Source organism: Pristiophorus japonicus, chromosome 19, assembly GCF_044704955.1.
Source record: "Pristiophorus japonicus isolate sPriJap1 chromosome 19, sPriJap1.hap1, whole genome shotgun sequence".
NCBI lineage: Eukaryota > Metazoa > Chordata > Chondrichthyes > Pristiophoridae > Pristiophorus > Pristiophorus japonicus.
In genome coordinates, this window is record NC_091995.1 from 71,795,801 (window position 1) to 71,814,770 (window position 18,970).

The 18,970-nt window shown below is 49.1% G+C and overlaps 1 protein-coding gene across 1 annotated transcript; it reads left to right on the forward strand.

The window, feature by feature from the left end:
- Positions 1–948: 948 nt before the first annotated feature.
- LOC139230484 (essential MCU regulator, mitochondrial) lies at positions 949–18,187 on the forward strand. The gene is made up of 3 exons (XM_070862305.1): positions 949–1,137; positions 15,364–15,510; positions 16,747–18,187. The coding sequence occupies exons 1-2, from the start codon at positions 976–978 to the stop codon at positions 15,499–15,501; spliced, it is 300 nt and encodes a 99-aa protein (XP_070718406.1). The 5' UTR covers positions 949–975; the 3' UTR covers positions 15,502–15,510; positions 16,747–18,187.
- The last annotated feature ends 783 nt before the right edge of the window (positions 18,188–18,970 follow it).

Genomic DNA, 18,970 nt, shown 5'->3' on the forward strand with positions numbered 1-18,970 from the left:
CTAATGTCAGCAGCCAATCAGGTACAGTATAGTTTCTCAGTAAGGACGGAACTCCTATTGCTATGAATGAGAAACCCCCCAAAACACTTAAAAACTAATTAAAAATAGGAAATAAAGTACACAATTAACATGCATTTAAATTAAAGTGGTTATAAAAAAATAGTTTTCCAACTTGTTAAAAAAATGTTTTATTAACCCTTAAAATAAACTTACCGTAGTGGGGAGGGTTTTTAAACATAAAACGTGCTTTTATAACTTTATTTTTTATTTGTATGTGTATTTTTAACCACTTGCGCCTGTAAAAGTAGGCCACACCTTGAGTATTGTGTGCAGTTTTGGTCTCCTAATCTGAGGAAGGACGTTCTTGCTATTGAGGGAGTGCAGCGAAGTTTCACAAGACTGATTCCCAGGATGGCAGGACTGACATATGAGGAGAGACTGGATCGACTGGGCCTGTATTCACTGGAGTTTAGAAGGATGAGAGGGGATCTCATAGAAACATATAAAATTCTGACGGGACTGGACAGGTTAGATGCAGGAGGAATGTTCCCGATGTTGGGGGAAGTCCAGAACCAGGGGACACGGTCTAAGGATAAGGGTAAGGCATTAAGGATCGAGATGAGGAGAAACTTCTTCACTGAGAGAGTTGTGAACCTGTGGAATTCCCTGCCGCAGAGAGTTGTTGAGGCCAGTTCATTGGAAATATTTAAGAGGGAGTTAGATATGGCCCTTACGGCTAAAGGGATCAAGGGGTATGGAGAGAAAGCAGGAAAGGGGTACTGAGGGAATGATCAGCCATGGTCATATTGAATGGTGGTGCAGGCTCGAAGGGCCGAATAGCCTACTCCTGCACCTATTTTCTATATTTCTATGGTGATAGTGGGACCATGGTAACAGGTTGCCCTGAGAACCGGGTCAAAGGTCACGCAGCCTCCTGTGACGTCAAACGCCGCCTCCCTCCTTCGCTGCACAAACATGGCGGCGTTCGGGCGCTCCCTGATCGGTGTTGGCGGCTCGCTGCGACGCGAGGTAACCCGGGGCCTTCGCCATCCCCAAACCAAATCTGCCATTCGGCTCAGCCCAGCCAGGAACATCGTGGTGTCAAAATCGGGAACCATTTTACCCAAACCCGACAAGGTGAGGCGCCGAGCTGCCGGGCCGGCGGGGGCGGGGAAACTCTGATTGACGGCGCGCTGCGCCAATCACCGAGCGGAGCGCGCTGATCGACGTCTCTGATGGCCATTGGCGGACGAGCTGGGCGGTGACGACAGCCAACGCGCGTCAGTGGTCGGCCAATGAGCCACCGCCGGTGATTGGTGGCTTTATCGACCAATTACTGTCCAGGGAGCTGATTGGTTGAACCAATCAATTGAACCTGGGAGTGGGCAATGGGACCAGTGCCAGAGGGAGGATTCAGGATGTGTTTTAAATGGCTTTACTGCCACAGCAAAGAAGATTATAGGGAGATTTAATCATAATCAAAATCATAAAGGGTTTTAGATAGGGAGAAACTGTTTCCAGTGACATTGTCATCATCATAGGCAGTTCCTTGAAATCGAGGAAGACTTGCTTCCACTCCAAAAGTGAGTTCTCAGGTGACTGTACAGTCCAATAGTCCCTGGCCCAAGACCGCCCTAAGTGGAGGAAGTGCATCCGGGAGGGCACTGAGCACCTTGAGTCTCATCACCGAGAGCATGTAGAAACCAAGCGCAGGCAGCGGAAGGAGCGTGCGGCAAACCAGTCCCACCCTCCCTTTCCTTCAACCACTATCTGTCCCACCTGTGACAGGGACTGTGGTTCTCGTATTGGACTGTTTAGCCACCTAAGGACTCACTTCAGGAGTGGAAGCCAGTCTTCCTCGATTCCGAGAGACTGCCTATGGTGTACAGTCCAATACGGGAATTACAGTCTTTGTCACAGGTGGGACAGACAGCTGTTGGAGGAAAGGGTGGGTGAGGGAGTCTGGTTTGCCGTACGCTCCTTCCACTACCTCCGCTTGCTTTCTGTATGCACTCGTCGACGAGACTCGAGGTGCTCACTGCCCTCCCGGGTGCTCTTCCTCCATTTAGGGCTGTCTTTGGCCAGGGACTCCCAGGTGTCGGTGGGGATGTTGCATTTTATCAAGGAGGCTTTGAGGGTGTCCTTGAAACATTTCCTCTGCCCATCTTGGGTTCGCTTGCTGTGTGGTAGTTCCGAGTCAAGCGCTTGCTTTGGGAATCTTGTGTCAGGCATGCGAACAACGTGGCCCGCCCAATGGAGCTGGTCAAGTGTGGTCAGTGCTTCGATACTGAGGATGTTGGCCTGGTCGAGGACGCTAACGTTGGTGCATCTGTCCTCCCAGGGGATTTGCAGGATCTTGCGGAGGCATCGTTGGTGGTCTTTCTCCAGCGATTTGAGGTGTCTACTGTACATGGTCCATGTCTCTGAGCCATACAGGAGGGCGGGTATCACAACAGCCCTATCGACTATGAGCTTGGTGGCAGATTTGAAGGCCTGATCTTCGAACACTATTTTTTCCTCAGGCGGCCGAAAGCTGCACTGGTTCACTGGAGGCAGTGTTGAATCTCCTTGTCGATGTCTGCCTTGTTGTTAATACAGGAATTACAGTCTCTGTCACAGGTGGGGCAGACAATCGTTGGAGGAAAGGGTGGGTGGGGAGCCTGGTTTGCCGCACGCTCCTTCCGCTGCCTACGCTTGGTTTCTGCATGCTCTCGGCGACGAGACTCGAGGTGCTCAGCGCCCTCCCGGATGTTCTTCCTCTACTTTGGGTGGTCGTGGGCCAAGGATTCCCAGGTGCCAGTGGGGATGTTGCACTTTATCAAGGAGACTTTGAGGGAACGTTCCAGTGACAGGAGCGTCGGTAACCAGAGGACACAGATTTAAGGTGACTGGCAAAAGAACCAGAGGCGAGATGAGGAAAAATTTGACAGTGAATTATGATGATCTGGAATGCGCTGCCTGAATGGATAGTGGAAGCAGATTCAGTAGTAACTTTCAAAAGGGACTTGGGTAAATACTTGAAGGTTAAAGAATGACAGGGCATTGGGGAAAGTGGGACTAATTGGATAGCTCTACCAAAGAGCTGGCACAGGCACGATGGGCTGAATGGCCTCTTTTCTGTGTTGCATCATACTATGATTCCCTATCACCAGTCAACTCTTTAATGCAGAAAGATCTAATTCAGGAGCTGTTAAGCAGACCATTTAGTTTAAGGATGTTATCCTATTTTTACATATGTAAGCCTTGGGGACCATCTGGGCAATAAGGATGACATCTTTATAAGGTTTTAAGATTTAAAAAAAAAAATTGTTCCTGGAATGTGGGCGTCGCTGCCCATCCCTAACTGCCCTTGAGAAGGAGGTGGTGAGCCGCTGCCTTGAACCGCTGCAGTCCGTGTGGTTAAGGTGCTCCCACAGTGCTGTTAGGGAGGGAGTTCCAGGATTTTGACCCAGCAATGATGAAAGAATGGCAATATATTTCCAAGTGAGAATGGTGTGCAACTTGGAGGGGAACTGTCAAGTGATGGTGTTCTCATGCACCTGCTGCCTTGTTCTTCTAGGTGGTAGAGCTCGCAGGTTTGGGAGGTGCTGCCGAAGAAGCCTTATCAAGTTGCTGCAGTGCATCATGTAAATGGTACACACTGCAACCATGGTGCACCTTTGGTGGAGGGAGTGAATGCTTAAAGTGGTGGCTCGGGGGCCAATCAAGCGGGCTGCTTTGTCCTGGATAATGATGAGCTTCTCGAGTATTGTTGGAACTGCACTCATCCAGGCAAGTGGAGAGTATTCCATCACACTCCTGACTTGTGCCTTGTAGATGGTGGAAAGGCTTTGGCGAGTCAGGAGGTGCGACACTCACCGCAGAATGTATGTGGCTGGTCCAGTTAAGTTTCTGGTCACTGGTGACCCCCAGAATTTAAATATCAGGGGGGGAGGGGGGGGTGTGGTTAGCACCTCGCTTGTTGGAACTAAAGAAAAGGCATACACTAAAGTACATATGCAGTAAAGGAGAGGATGACTAAAGGGAATGCAAAGTGATCAGGAAATAAGTCAAAAATAATTAGAAAAGAGGAACTATGAAATTAAATTATAAAAGATTATCAAAAGAAATAGTAAAATATTCTACAGACACAAATAACAAAAAGAAAATTAAGATAGGGACAGGAACAATAAGGGATGCACAAGATAATCTCTCAGGTAATGACAACAACAACAACTTGTGTTTATATAGCGCCTTTAATAGAGTAAAACGTCCCAAGATGCTTCACGGCAGTGTTATAAGACAAACAAATACATTTGACACCGAGCCACATAAGAAGAAATTACGGCAGATGACCAAAAGCTTAGTCAAAGAGGTAGGTTTTAAGGACCGTTTTTAAATGAAAAATGAGAGGTAGAAGCGGGGCGGTTAGGCAGGGTGTTCCAGAGCTTAGGGCCCGGCAGCTGAAGGCACGGCCACCAATGGTGGAGCGATTATAATCAGGGATGCTCAAGAGGGCAGAATTTGAGGTGCGCAGAAATCTCGGGGTGGTGGTGGTGTGATGATGGTGTGGGGCTGGAGGAGATTACTGGGATCGGGAGGGGTGAGGCCATGGAGGGATTTGTAAACAAGGAGGAGAATTTTGAAATCGAGGCATTGCTTAACCGGAAGCCATTGTAGGTCAGCGAGCACAGAGGTGATGGGTGACTCCTACATGGCAAGCGAGCCCAAGGTGGGCAGAGGAAACCCTCAAAGCCTCCTTGATAAAAATGCAACATCCCCACCGACACCTGGGAGTCCCTGGCCAAAGACCACCCTAAGTGGAGAAAGTGCATCCGGGAGGGCGCTGAGCACCTCGAGTCTCATCGCCAAGAGCATGCAGAAAACAAGCGCAGGAAGCGGAAAGAGTGTGCGGCAAACCAGTCCCACCCACCCTTTCCTCAATGACAGTCTGTCCCACCTGTGACAGAGACTGTAATTCCCGTATTGAACTGTTCAGTCACCTAAGAACTCACTTTTAGAGTGGAAGCAAGTCTTCCTCGATTTCGAGAGACTGCCTATGATGATGATGGTGGGCGAGCAGGACTCGATGCGAGTTAGGACACGGGCTGCCAAATTTTGGACAGTGAAATGGCAGAAGTATTGAATAAATACTTTGCATCAGGGAAACTAACAGGGTAGACAATGACATCAGAAGAGATTAAAAAAGATAGCAAGACATTTAAGATAGAAAGGTGGGAGATAACGGATAAACCAGATAAACTTAGAGAAGGTAAAGGCGCATACTAAAAAAGCTATGGAAGAGCTATATGTAAAAAAAGTAGGCGGAACAAGTTCAGGGAACTATAGACCAGTTAGCTTAATGCTTTACAGCCTTATTGAATTCTTTGAAGAAGCAACAGAAAGCGTAGACCCGGGTAATGCAGTGGATGTAGTATATGTGGATTTTCTAAAGGTCTTCAATAAGGTACCACATAGTCGACTCACGACTAAGGTCAGAGCATGTGGAGTTGGGACAAACAGCAGAATGGATAACAAGCTGGCTACAAAACAGAAAGCAGGGGTGAAAGATATTTATTCAAAATGATGAGAAGTGGTGTGTTCTACAGGGATCGGTGCTAGGACCACTGTGGTACACTATTTAAATAAATGATTTGGCCTCGGGAATCGGAAGTACAATATCAAAATTTGTGGACGCCACCAAATTGGGGGCTAGAGTTAATACTGAGGAAGACTGCAACAAAATGCACAAAGACGTTTATTAAACTTGCAGAATTGGTGTGTAAATAGCAAATTAATTTCAATCTAGGTAAGTGTTAGCTGGTGCATTATGGTAGGAAGAATATGGTGGCCACATACTGCTTGGAAAATAACAGTCTAAATGGGGTTGAGGAGCACAGGGATCAAGGACCATAGAAACATAGAAAATAGGTGCAGGAGTAGGCCATTCGGCCCTTCGAGCCTGCACCGCCATTCAATGAGTTCATGGCTGAACATGCAACTTCAGTACCCCATTCCTGCTTTCTCGCCGTACCCCTTGATCCCCCTAGTAGTAAGGACTTCATCTAACTCCTTTTTGAATATATTTAGTGAATTGGCCTCAACAACTTTCTGTGGTAGAGAATTCCACAGGTTCACCACTCTCTGGGTGAAGAAGTTTCTCCTCATCTCGGTCCTAAATGGCTTACCCCTTATTCTTAGACTGTGTCCCCTGGTTCTGGACTTCCCCAACATTGGGAACATTCTTCCTGCATCTAACCTGTCTAAACCCATCAGAATTTTAAACGTTTCTATGAGGTCCCCTCTCATTCTTCTGAACTCCAGTGAATACAAGCCCAGTTGATCCAGTCTTTCTTGATAGGTCAGTCCCGCCATTCCGGGAATCAGTCTGGTGAACCTTTGCTGCACTCCCTCAATAGCAAGAATGTCCTTCCTCAGGTTAGGAGACCAAAACTGTACACAATACTCCAGGTGTGGCCTCACCAAGGCCCTGTACAACTGTAGCAACACCTCCCTGCCCCTGTACTCAAATCCCCTCGCTATGAAGGCCAACATGCCATTTGCTTTCCTAACCGCCTGCTGTACCTGCATGCCAACCTTCAATGACTGATGTACCATGACACCCAGGTCTCGTTGCACCTCCCCTTTTCCTAATCTGTCACCATTCAGATAATAGTCTGTCTCTCTGTTTTTACCACCAAAGTGGATAACCTCACATTTATCCACATTATACTTCATCTGCCATGCATTTGCCCACTCACCTAACCTATCCAAGTCGCTCTGCAGCCTCATAGCATCCTCCTCGCAGCTCACACTGCCACCCAACTTAGTGTCATCTGCAAATTTGGAGATACTACATTTAATCCCCTCGTCTAAGTCATTAATGTACAGTGTAAACAGCTGGGGCCCCAGCACAGAACCTTGCGGTACCCCACTAGTCACTGCCTGCCATTCTGAAAAGTCTCCATTTACTCTTTGCTTCCTGTCTGACAACCAGTTCTCAATCCATGTCAGCACACTACCCCCAATCCCATGTGCTTTAACTTTGCACATTAATCTCTTGTGTGGGACCTTGTCGAAAGCCTTCTGAAAGTCCAAATATACCACATCAACTGGTTCTCCCTTGTCCACTCTACTGGAAACATCCTCAAAAAATTCAAGAAGATTTGTCAAGCATGATTTCCCTTTCACAAATCCATGCTGCCTTAGACCTATCATGTCACCTTTTTCCAAATGCACTGCTATGACATCCTTAATAATTGATTCCATCATTTTACCCACTACCGATGTCAGGCTGACCGGTCTATAATTCCCTGTTTTCTCTCCCTCCTTTTTTAAAAAGTGGGGTTACATGGGCTACCCTCTACTCGATAGGAACTGATCCAGAGTCAATGGAATGTTGGAAAATGACTGTCAATGCATCCGCTATTTCCAAGACCACCTCCTTAAGTACTCTGGGATGCAGTCCATCAGGCCCTGGGGATTTATCGGCCTTCAATCCCATCAATTTCCCCAACACAATTTCCCGACTAATAAGGATTTCCCTCAGTTCCTCTTCCTTACTAAACCCTCTGACCCCTTTTATATCCGGAAGGTTGTTTGTGTCCTCCTTAGTGAATACTGAACCAAAGTACTTGTTCAATTGGTCTGCCATTTCTTTGTTCCCCGTTATGACTTCCCCTGATTCTGACTGCAGGGGACCTACGTTTGTCTTTACTAACCTTTTTCTCTTTACATATCTATAGAAACTTTTGCAATCCGTCTTAATGTTCCCTGCAAGCTTCTTCTCGTACTCCATTTTCCCTGCTCTAATCAAACCCTTTGTCCTCCTCTGCTGAGTTCTAAATTTCTCCCAGTCTCCGGGTTCACTGCTATTTCTGGCCAATTTGTATGCCACTTCCTTGGATTCACAAATCATTAAAAGTAGCAAAGCGATAACAAATATAATCATAGCACTTGGGTTAATAACCAGAGATATAGAATTGAAAAGCAGAGAAGTTAGGTTAAACTTTTATAGAACCTTGGTTACACCACACTTCGAGTACCTGTGCGCAGTTCGAGTCTCCATTTAAAAAAAAAAGGACTGGAGAAAATGCAAAAAAGATTTACAAGGATGATACCAGAACTGAGCAGTTCTAACTATCAGGAAAGACAGCAGATCGGGGCAATTTTCTCTAGAAACGAGAAGGCTGAGGGTTGACCTGAGATCTTCAAAATTATGAAGGGGTTCCGATAGGGTAGACTTAGAGAAGACATTTCCTTTTGCAAGGGAGATCAGAACTAGGGGCCATAAATATGAGATAGTCGCTAATAAGTCCAATATGGGAATTCAGAAGAAACTTCTTTACCCAGAGAGTGATGAGAATGTGGAGCTCGCTACCACAGGGAAGTGGTTGAATAGCGTAGGTGCATTTAAGGGGAATCTGGACAAGTACATGAGGGAGAAGGGAATAGAAGGTTATGTTGATGGGGTGGGAGGAGGCTCGCGAGGAGCATAAACACTGGCACGGACCAGTTGGGCCGAATGTCCTGTTTCTGTGTAAATTTGATGGAATGTATATGTGTGGTCAACAGCAAGGACATTCTCTTTGATCCCAGGTGCTTGTAACTGTCTCTCTGTCTCTGATTGTATCACGCTCTCGGCCATCGAATCATACACTACAGAAGGAGGCCATTTGGCCCATCCTGCCTGTGCCAGCTCTTTGAAAGAGCGATCCAATTAATCCCACTCCCCCACTTTTCCCCCATAGCCCTACGCAAATGTTTTTGCTTCAAGTATTTATCCAACTCCTCTTTGAAAATCACTATTGAATCTGCTTCCACCGCCCTTTCAGGCAGCGTGTTTCAGATCGTTAAAACTTGCTGTGTAAAAAAAAAAAGGTTCTCCTCATCTCCCCACTGCTTCTTTTGCCAGTCTCCTCTGGTTACCGCCCCTCCTGCCAGTAGAAACAGTTTCTCCTTCTATCAAACCTCTGTCAAATAATTGTGGATGCCGCTATTAAATCTCCCCATAACCTTTAAAGGAGAACAACCCCAGCTTCTCCAGTCTCTCCACATAACTGCAGTCCCTCATTCCTGGCACCATTCTGATAAATCTCTGCAGCGCCTCGAAGGCCTTCACATCCTTGCTAAAGTGCGGTGCCCAGAATTGGACACAGTACTCCAGCTGCGGCCTAACCAGAGATTTATAACGGGTCTTTTTCTTTCATTGTCTTTCTGATCATCATCCACTCTGTCTTCCTCATTTCGTCGTCTTTCTGTGGCTCTCGCACACTTTCTCTCGCCTTAATTAAATCTATATAATCTTATGATCCTGTTAAACACACACCTTGTTTTACAGAGGGAAACTCGGACACAGGTAAGCAACATTGGAGTTCGATGACCCGCTATCGAATCATTGATTGTGTGAGGTGCTTTCCAACATTGTGATAGCAAACCCAATAATTATTATAATACGGACAATGATGGACAGGTAACGACCCTCTGGTCCATCCAGCCTGTCCCACATGATTGCAATTACTTGTGTATCACAACATACACTCCCCACCCCTCCCGAAACCATGCGACCTCCTGAGAGAGGAGAATTAACCAGATAAAAAAACCCAGGCCAATTTGGGGGGACAAATATGGGCGATTTCTCTCTGACCCATCTAGTGAAACTAGTCCAGGAGATCACTCTGGCCCTGAATTCCCTGCAGTACCACCTTCTGTAAGGGGTGCTCTCCGCCCCAGCCAGAAACAGGTCCAGCTCTCGCTTGAAGCAATTCAGCGAATCCACCACACAAGCCTGTTCCAAGGGTATTACTTGCACTGTGGTACATTTGAGAGCGTACTGTTCACCCTTTTCTTCAATCCTTACTGTAATTCCATAGATGCCGATCCCCTCTGTCATCATGTCCAAAAGTCTGGTCTTAATGTGTGCAGCTGAGACAGAGTGTTGGCACACTGTGACAGTGGCAGGCATCAGCAGCCAGCCCAGTTTTGTCCGTGTGTGCTTTTCTCAGCAGGTTTAGAGTTTGTTTATTTCCCTCGACCACTGACACTCTCACGCACACTTACTGACACACACACACGCTGACACACACACATGCTGACACACACACACACATGCTGACACACACACACACACGCTGACACACACACACACACACGCTGACACACACACACACATGCTGACACACACACATGCTGACACACACACATACATGCTGACACACACACACACACGCTGACACACACACACACACGCTGACACACACACACACACTTACTGACACACACACTTACTGACACACACACACGCTGACACACACACACGCTGACACACACACACACTTACTGACACACACACGCTGACACACACACACACTTACTGACACACACGCACACGCTGACACACACACACACGCTGACACACACACACACTTACTGACACACACACGCTGACACACACACACACTTACTGACACACACGCACACGCTGACACACACACACACGCTGACACACACACACGCTGACACGCGCACGCTGACACACACGCACGCTGACACGCGCACGCTGACACACGCGCACGCTGACACACACGCACGCTGACACACACACGCTGACACGCACACACACACGCTGACACACACGCGCACGCTGACACACGCGCACGCTGACGCACGCACGCTGACACACGCACGCTGACACACACACACACACTTACTGACACACACACACGCTGACACACACACACACTTACTGACACACACACGCTGACACACACACACACTTACTGACACACGCGCACGCTGACGCACGCACGCTGACACGCACGCTGACACACGCACGCTGACACACACACACACACTTACTGACACACACACACGCTGACACACACACACACTTACTGACACACACACGCTGACACACACACACACTTACTGACACACACACTTGCTGACACACACACACACACACACACTTACTGACACACACACACACACGCTGACACACACACACGCTGACACGCGCACGCTGACACACACGCACGCTGACACGCGCACGCTGACACACGCGCACGCTGACACACACACGCACGCTGACACACACATGCTGACACGCACACACACACGCTGACACACACGCGCACGCTGACACACGCGCACGCTGACGCACGCACGCTGACACGCACACGCACACTGACACACACATGCTGACACGCACACACACACGCTGACACACACGCGCACGCTGACACACGCGCACGCTGACGCACGCACGCTGACACGCACGCTGACACACGTACGCTGACACGCACACACGCTGACACACACACGCTGACACGCACGCTGACACGCACACACAAACGCTGACACGCACACACACGCTGACACGCACACACACACGCTGACGCTGACACACACAAACGCTGATACACAAACGCTGACACACACACACACTGACACTGACGCACACACACACACGCTGACACGCACACACGCTGACACACACACGCTGACACGCACACACGCTGATGCTCTCACACACGCTGACACGCACGCTGACACGCGCACGCTGACACACACACACTCACTGATGCTCTCACATGCTGACACGTACACGTGCTCACACATAATTATAATCCCAATGTTTTCTGATAGTCTTGTTCATTCACCGTACATTGCCCCGCTGTGAGCCTCGACACTGGGTGTTGATGTACAAACTCCCCCAATATCTCAATCGATCCCAAACTCCCCAGTGCGACTCGAAGGGAAGGAGACTAAGTAAAGTCTGTTAGTGGCTATTTGTGTGCATGTATTTAATTCACAGACAGTTTTGCGAATTGGGCATTGATTCAGAGATAAAGGAACTCTTTTCAGCTACAATTGGGTAAAGCCAGCTTTCAGCATCACATTTACCTTGCCTATCTAAACTCCTTAAAAAATATATTGCAGAAATTGTCCCCATATGGCACAGGACACATGCAGCATTGCAGGTTTAATCTGAGCTGTTGAGGGCAAATAGAAGGAAAGACAGTCCGTGCAAGTGATCATCTTCTTGTAATGCCTGAACAGTGAGCAAGGAGCAAAAACCTGCTCACTCAGAAGATGGTGCAGACCTTAAAGGAGGAGAAGTGTGGGACCGGCATTCAGCACGGCGGCCCCGACCAGCGAGGACCATCAGCAGCAGGTCAGGGCCTTAAAGGAGGAACAGCGTGGAGCATAACACGAACCTCAGGGTGCAGCGCAACTGGTCGGTGATTGGAGCGTGGGCAGGTACAGCAGGAGCGGCGAGGTCGGGGCGAAGGAGCGGAGAGTGATCGTGGCATGATGTGATCGGGGCCCAGGAGAGGCGTGAGTTCAGGGCTCAGCAGAGGCAAAGGTCCAGGGGCAGCACGGACCAGCCCACACTGCGATATGTGTGCGCACTAGGTCTGTGCAGCAGAGCTGGTCTCCAGTCGTCTTGGGTAATCCTTGCCACTGGACCAAGACTTCGCTCTGTCAAGCCCGTGTGGTGTCTGGTGTGCAACGGCAACCACACGTTAAAAAAATCCACACACTGGCATATTCCACCCTTCAGGATGTAGTTCGGGATCTGGAATATTAGGTCCTTCATTGAAACACCTGTGAACTCATCCCTTTTTGGCATGGAAGCAAGTCATCCTCGTTTCGAGGGACCGCTGATGATGATAATGTATTGAGTAATAATTGTTCCTGTAGCCATTCTAACGTCAATCACACGTGAATTTAGTTAAAGTGAATGCATGGGCCATTTTCCTTGCAGAGAGAGAAGAGAAACTGAGTAAGAGTTGGAGGCAGAGATCTAGAGAGGCAGAGAAAGAAAGAAGGGAAGACAAACCGGGAAAGGAGACAGAGAGCAAGAGAGAGTGGAAGGCTGGGGGAGACAGGAACAGGAGGAAGCATTTTTAAAACATGTTTAGAAGCATAGATGTTTACACAACAGTAGGAGGCCATTTGGCCCATTGTGTCTGAGTCACTTCTGCCCGGCAGTGTCTCAGGAGATCATCTAGTAACTATAAATGTCCTTACGTACACTGCTCGGGATTGCGATAGATGGTGCGTGCCACAGCTAACATCGGGTAATGAGTGTCTCACCTCTGCATGCTGTACTGCCCGGGAAATGGGGACAGGAGTCCGGGAGTGCGCGAGGGGGGCGGGGGGGGGGGAGTCCGGGAGTGTGCTGTGATGCTCCCCGCACTGCTCAAGACCCAGGCTGGCAAGCCTGCTTTGTGAGTTTAACGGTGCTGACAACTTTGATTTAAAAACTGCAGTTTACTTTAACAGGTTGTTAGCAGCAGAATTGGTCTGAATACTAATTCCGCCGCTAACAGTCACAACTCAGAGGATGTCTCATCAAAGTGTTGCGCGTTGTGTTCCACCTGTACCTCAGCGGGTAAATGCCTTACCCTGAATTGTCCAACACCGCCTCCAGTGCGCCAGCGCAGCCTTCGGTCGCCTGAGGAAGAGAGTGTTTGATGATCAGGACCTCATGCGTCAACAAGCTCATGGTCTACAGGGCAGTAGTGATATCCGCACTCCTGTATGGCTCAGAGACATGGATGATGAACAGCAGACACCTCAACACGCGGGAGAAGTACCACCAACGCTGCCTCCGCAAGATCCTGCAAATCCATTGGCAGGATAGACACGCCAACGTCAGTGTTCTCGATCAGGCCAACATCCCCAGCATCAAAGCACTGATGGGCGGGCCATATTGTCCTCATGCTCGACACGAGACTCCCAAAACAAGCGCTCTTCCTGGAGCTTCGACCTGGCAAGTGAGCCCCAGGTGGGCAGAGGAAATGTTTCAAGGACACCCTTAAAGCCTCCCGCCGACACCTGGGAGTCCCTGGCCCACGATTGCCCAAAATGGAGGAAAAGCATCTGGGAGGGCGCTGAGCACCTCGAGTCCCATCGCCGAGAGCATCAGAAAACAAGCGCAGGCAGCGGAAGGAGCGTGCGGCAAACCAGTCCCACCCACCCTTTCCTTCAACCACTGTCTGCCCCACCGGTGACAGACTGTAATTCCCGCATTAGACCCCTCAGTCACCTGAGAACTCACTTAAGAGTGGAAGCAAGTCATCCTTGACTCCAAGGGACTGTCTATGATGACAACTACAATTATTTGAGGCTTTAGTGAGACCACACCTGGAGTACTGTGTACAGTTTAGTCCTTATCTCAGGATAGGTTTGCCTTAGAAGCAGTGCAACAAAGGTGCATTAGATTGATTTCTGGGATTAGAGGGCTGTCCTATGAGGAGAGGTTGAGTCGATTGAGCCCATACTCTCTGGAGTTTAGAAAATGAGAGGTGATCTCATTTGAAACATACAAGATTCTGAGGTGGCTTGACAGGGTAAATACTGAGAGGATGTTCCCTCCGGCTGGAGAGTCTAGAACTGGGGGGCACAGTCTCAGGATAAGGGGTCGGCCATTTAAGACTGAGATGAGGAGGAATTTCTTCACTCAGAGGGTTGTGAACCTTCGGAATTCTCTGCCCTAGAGGGCTGTGCATGCTCAGTCATTGTGTATATTCGAGGCTGAGATCGATGGATTTTTGGACTCTCGGGGAATCGAGGGAGAAAGTGGGGTTGAGGTCGAAGATCAGCCGTGATCTAATTGAATGGCGGAGCAGGCTCGAGGGGCCGTATGGCCTACTCCTGCTCCTTGGTCGGTACTGAGTTAGCAGATCACAGCCAGGGCAGTGGTTGGAGCAGCATTGCTGCTGCTGATTGCTATCTGGTGACCTCCTCTGGGAAAGGAAAGGACATTTATATGGTACCTTTCACCACTTCAGTACATCCCAAAACGCTTTACAGCCAATGAAGTACTTTTTAAAATGAAGTACTTTTTAAAGTGCAGTCACTGTTAGCTGGAGAAATGCGGCAGATCATTTATTGACAAGCTCCCACAAACAGCAATGTGACAATGACCAGATAACCTGTTTTAGTGATGTTGGTTGAGGGCTGCTAGGTGACCAGGATACCGGGGATAACTCCCCTGCTCTTCTTCGAAATAGTGGCGTGGGATTTTTTCATCCACCTGAGAGGGCAGACGGGGTCTCATCCGAAAGACGGCACCTCCAACAGTGCAGCACTCCCTCAGCACTGCACTGGGAGTGTCAGCCTGGATTTATGTGCTCAAGTCCCTGGAGTGGGATTTGAACCCACAACCCTCTGACTCCGAGGCGAGGGTGCTGCCCACTGAGCCACAGCTGACACCTTGGCCTGGCCCGGCTGTCGAATAGGCCGCTAACATTCGCTGAGCTGGCCCGCGACATCCAGTATCTTGCCCGTGCGACCACGCGCTGTCGGCCTCTCGTGGAGGGGGGAGAACTGCACGAGGATATGTCGTTTGAGCTTTTATTTTCTCCCCCGCAGACTTCCTTTGGTCTGATGAAAGTCTTTATCGTGGTCATCCCGTTTCTGTACATGGGCACTCTGATCAGCAAGAGCTTTGCCTCCCTGCTGGAGGAACACGACATCTTCGTCCCGGTCGATGATGATGACGATGATTAACACCGATGGGTAAAGCAACATTTCTGTAAATTTACTGTCCGTTACACAACGAACTGCTGGAGCCTTCTCACCGATCGAATGTGAGCCTCCACCTTTAGCTCGAGGAGGGGTGGGGGGCATAAATACGTGACTGGAGTCAGGCTGACCCGGAGACACTAGATGTCTGTTTTTGTGAAGCGCTTAGCATCTTCAGAGAAGTTTCCCGAGATCGATTCCTGAGGTGAAGGGGTTTCTTTATGAAGAAAGGTTGAGCAGTTTGGGCCTGTACTCATTGGAGTTCAGAAGAATGAGAGGTGATCTTATTAAAACATATAAGATTCTGAAGGGGCTTGGCAGGGTAGATGCAAAGAGGATGTTTCCCCCAGTGGGGGAATCATGAACTAGGGGACATAGTTTCAGAATAAGGGGTCGTCCATTTAAAAGGGAAATGAGGAGGAATTTCTTCTCTCAGAGGGTGGAATTCTCTGTCCCAGAGAGCTGTGGAGGCTGGGTCATTGAATATATTTTAGGTGGAGATAGACAGATTTTTCAACGATAGGGGAGTGAAGGGTATGGGGAGCAGGCAGGAAAGTGGAGCTGAGGCTAAGATCAGATCAGCCATGATCTTATTGAATGGCTGAGCAGACTCGAGGGACCTAGTCCTGCTCCTATTCCTTATGTTTTTCTACGTTAACGGTGCTGTATGAAGGTCAGTGGCCTGCGCTGGGTTTGCTGATTTGCATCTGATGGCAGCAAAATACAACTGGCTCCAGTATCCCGTGTGCTGAGCATAAACTGGAGGAGGGGGGAGGGGAGAAGGGCGGTGGGGGGAGGGGAGGAGGGAGGGGGGGAAAGGGAAAGGGGAGAGGGAGGGGCGGAAAGGGAAAGGGGAGAGGGAGGGGGGGGAGGAGGGAGGGGGCAAGGGAAAGGGGAGAGGGAGGGGGGAAAGGGGAGAAGGGCGAGGGAAGGGGGGGGGAAGGGGAGATGGGGGGGGGAAGGGGAAGGGAGAAGGGCGGGGGAAGGGAAGGGGAGAACTGTGTACCCCAGCGTAAGGCCGTGCCTTCAGGAAAGGACGGGAACAACACCAACTTGTACCTAAACAGCGCCTTTAGTAAAACCTCCTCTGGCCGTATTGGATTGGAGTCTGCCACTGAAGGTTGCTAGGTTACAGTCCCGTTTGTCATGAGAAAGTTGGGACGGGAGGAAAACCTTTCGGAACAGAAAGGAAAGGTGAAGCTGATCTCGCTCTCCCTATTTGTGTTTCAGATTCCTGCTGTGTTTTCGAGCTGGTCTCAGTGGATCGGACGTCATTGGAGCCATTAACTGTACATATTACTCCTGTACCTCAAGCCTCCCAGCTCCCACCAGCTAGGAAAAAACCAGAACTCTGAAGCAGGAATTCAATCAATCATGACCATATTTTGCATGTTTTGTACATAGTGTGTGTGTGGGTTGGAGGGAAAATGAGCACTTCTTTAAAGAGGCAGTGTCCATTCTAGTGGTATATATAAAAAGCCTGCATCCAATTTTTATTAGCTTTAAGATGAGAAAAATGATTCTTTTTCCCCCCTCTCTTTTTGAGAAAACCATCCCTTTCTCTGTTGGATCAGTTTTCCCAGAGAGACATTGGTTCGATTGAGGGCCGACAGTTGTCGTGTGTTTATTAAATCTGATTCTCTCTCTCTCCCTTCTCACCACTTCCAACTTAAGACAGAACAAATCCCCCAGGCTGGACTGCGACCGGTGTAAATGGCCCACACGTCACCGCTGCTTGTGGGTTGCGGTCCAGTCGGTGTGGGATAGTGTTAGTATCGTGTGGCTGCCGTGATGTGTTTGAATTCCGCCTGCACACCGCCCCCAGTGTGTATAGTGGGCGTGTTGGCGCGGGCACGATCTGCCCACTGTACGCGATGGCATTGAGCCTGGAGTTGGGCAGGAGCGCAGGGCGGGACCGAGATACCCTCAACCTGCTTTTTCAGCTTTCAAATCTACAAAGCGCACTTGGTGTTGCAGAGCCCGATCTCGTACTTCATTTAAGGGAGGTTAAATCAATATGGCAAGGCCTTAACATTTGGATGCAGGCAAATGGAATAATCTGAAGGACATTCTGCTCTTTAGTATTTGAATTTCAGAAGCACCAAGTGTAGAGAAATGTAATCAGTAGGTAAATTGTTTCGGCCCAAAATAAATGCAGCTCTTTAAGGCACTATAATCGGCAACTTAAGAAGCGGCGTTAATGCAGATAGGAGACGTTTTTTGGCCGCTATAAGTTCCTGTCCGTTCCCAGTGGTGGGAGTGTATAAGTTGTGGATGGATACTGTCCAACTCCAGTGATTGTTCATGTCTGTGTGTTTCTGGGTGCCTTCTCTCTCTCTCTCTCTCTCTCTCTCTCTCTCTCTCTCTCTCTCTCTCTCTCTCTCTCTCTCTCTCTCTCTCTCTCTCTCTCTCTCTCCCTCCCTCCCTCCCTCCCTCCCTCCCTCCCTCCCTCCCTCCCTCCCTCCCTCCCTCCCTCCCTCCCTCTCTCTGCTAGGCTCCACATTTTGTTTCATTTAAAGTGCACGATGTTGCGGGGTTAAATGCTTCCGTTAAATTGCCTCCTTTTGGTTTGATGATTTGCCGAGCGTGTTGCTTGAATGTTGTTGTCCGAGCTGGAATCGTTTGTGGCGGCACCAGTCGTCTAGAGCAATAAAAACCGGGTTCAACCTGACTCCGCCACTCGTGTCTTTCTGCCGCGTTACCGGACAAGCTGCGATATTGGCCCTTGTGCAGCAAGTACAGCATAGGAGGCCATTCGGCCCATCGAGTCTGCCCCGGTCCATTCGAAGAGCAATCCAGTCAGTACCGCCCCCCCGCTCTTTCCCCACATCCCTGCAATTTGATCTCCGTCACGTATTTATCCAAATCCCTTTTGAAAGCTGCTATTGAACCTGTATCATTCCAAATCACAACCATTATCATCTTCATCATAGGCAGTCTCTCGGAATCGAGGAAGACTTGCTTCCACTCTAAAAGTGAGTCCTTAGGTGGCTGAATAGTCCAATACAAGAACCACAGACTCTGTTCACAGGTGGGACAGATAGTCGTTGAGGAAAGGGGAGGGTGGGACAGGTTTGCCGCACGCTCCTTCCGCTGCCTGTGCTTGGTTTCTGCATGCTCTCGGCGATGAGACTCGAGGTGATCAGCGCCCTCCCGGATGCACTTCCTCCACTTAGGTCTTTGACCAGGATCTCCCAGGTCCAAATCCCAACCACTTGTTACGTAAAATAGTTTTTCCTCATGTCGCCTCAGGTTCTTTTGTCAATCACCTTAAATCTGAGCCCTCTGGTTATCGATCCCTCAGCCATTGGAAGCAGTTTCTCTATTTACTCTATCTGAACCCTTCATGATTTTAAACGCTTCTATCAAACCTGCTGTTAGCTTTCTCTGCTCTAAGTTTTCCTGCCACGTAGACAACACAAAGTAGCAGTTTTATACATTGCATGGAACATAC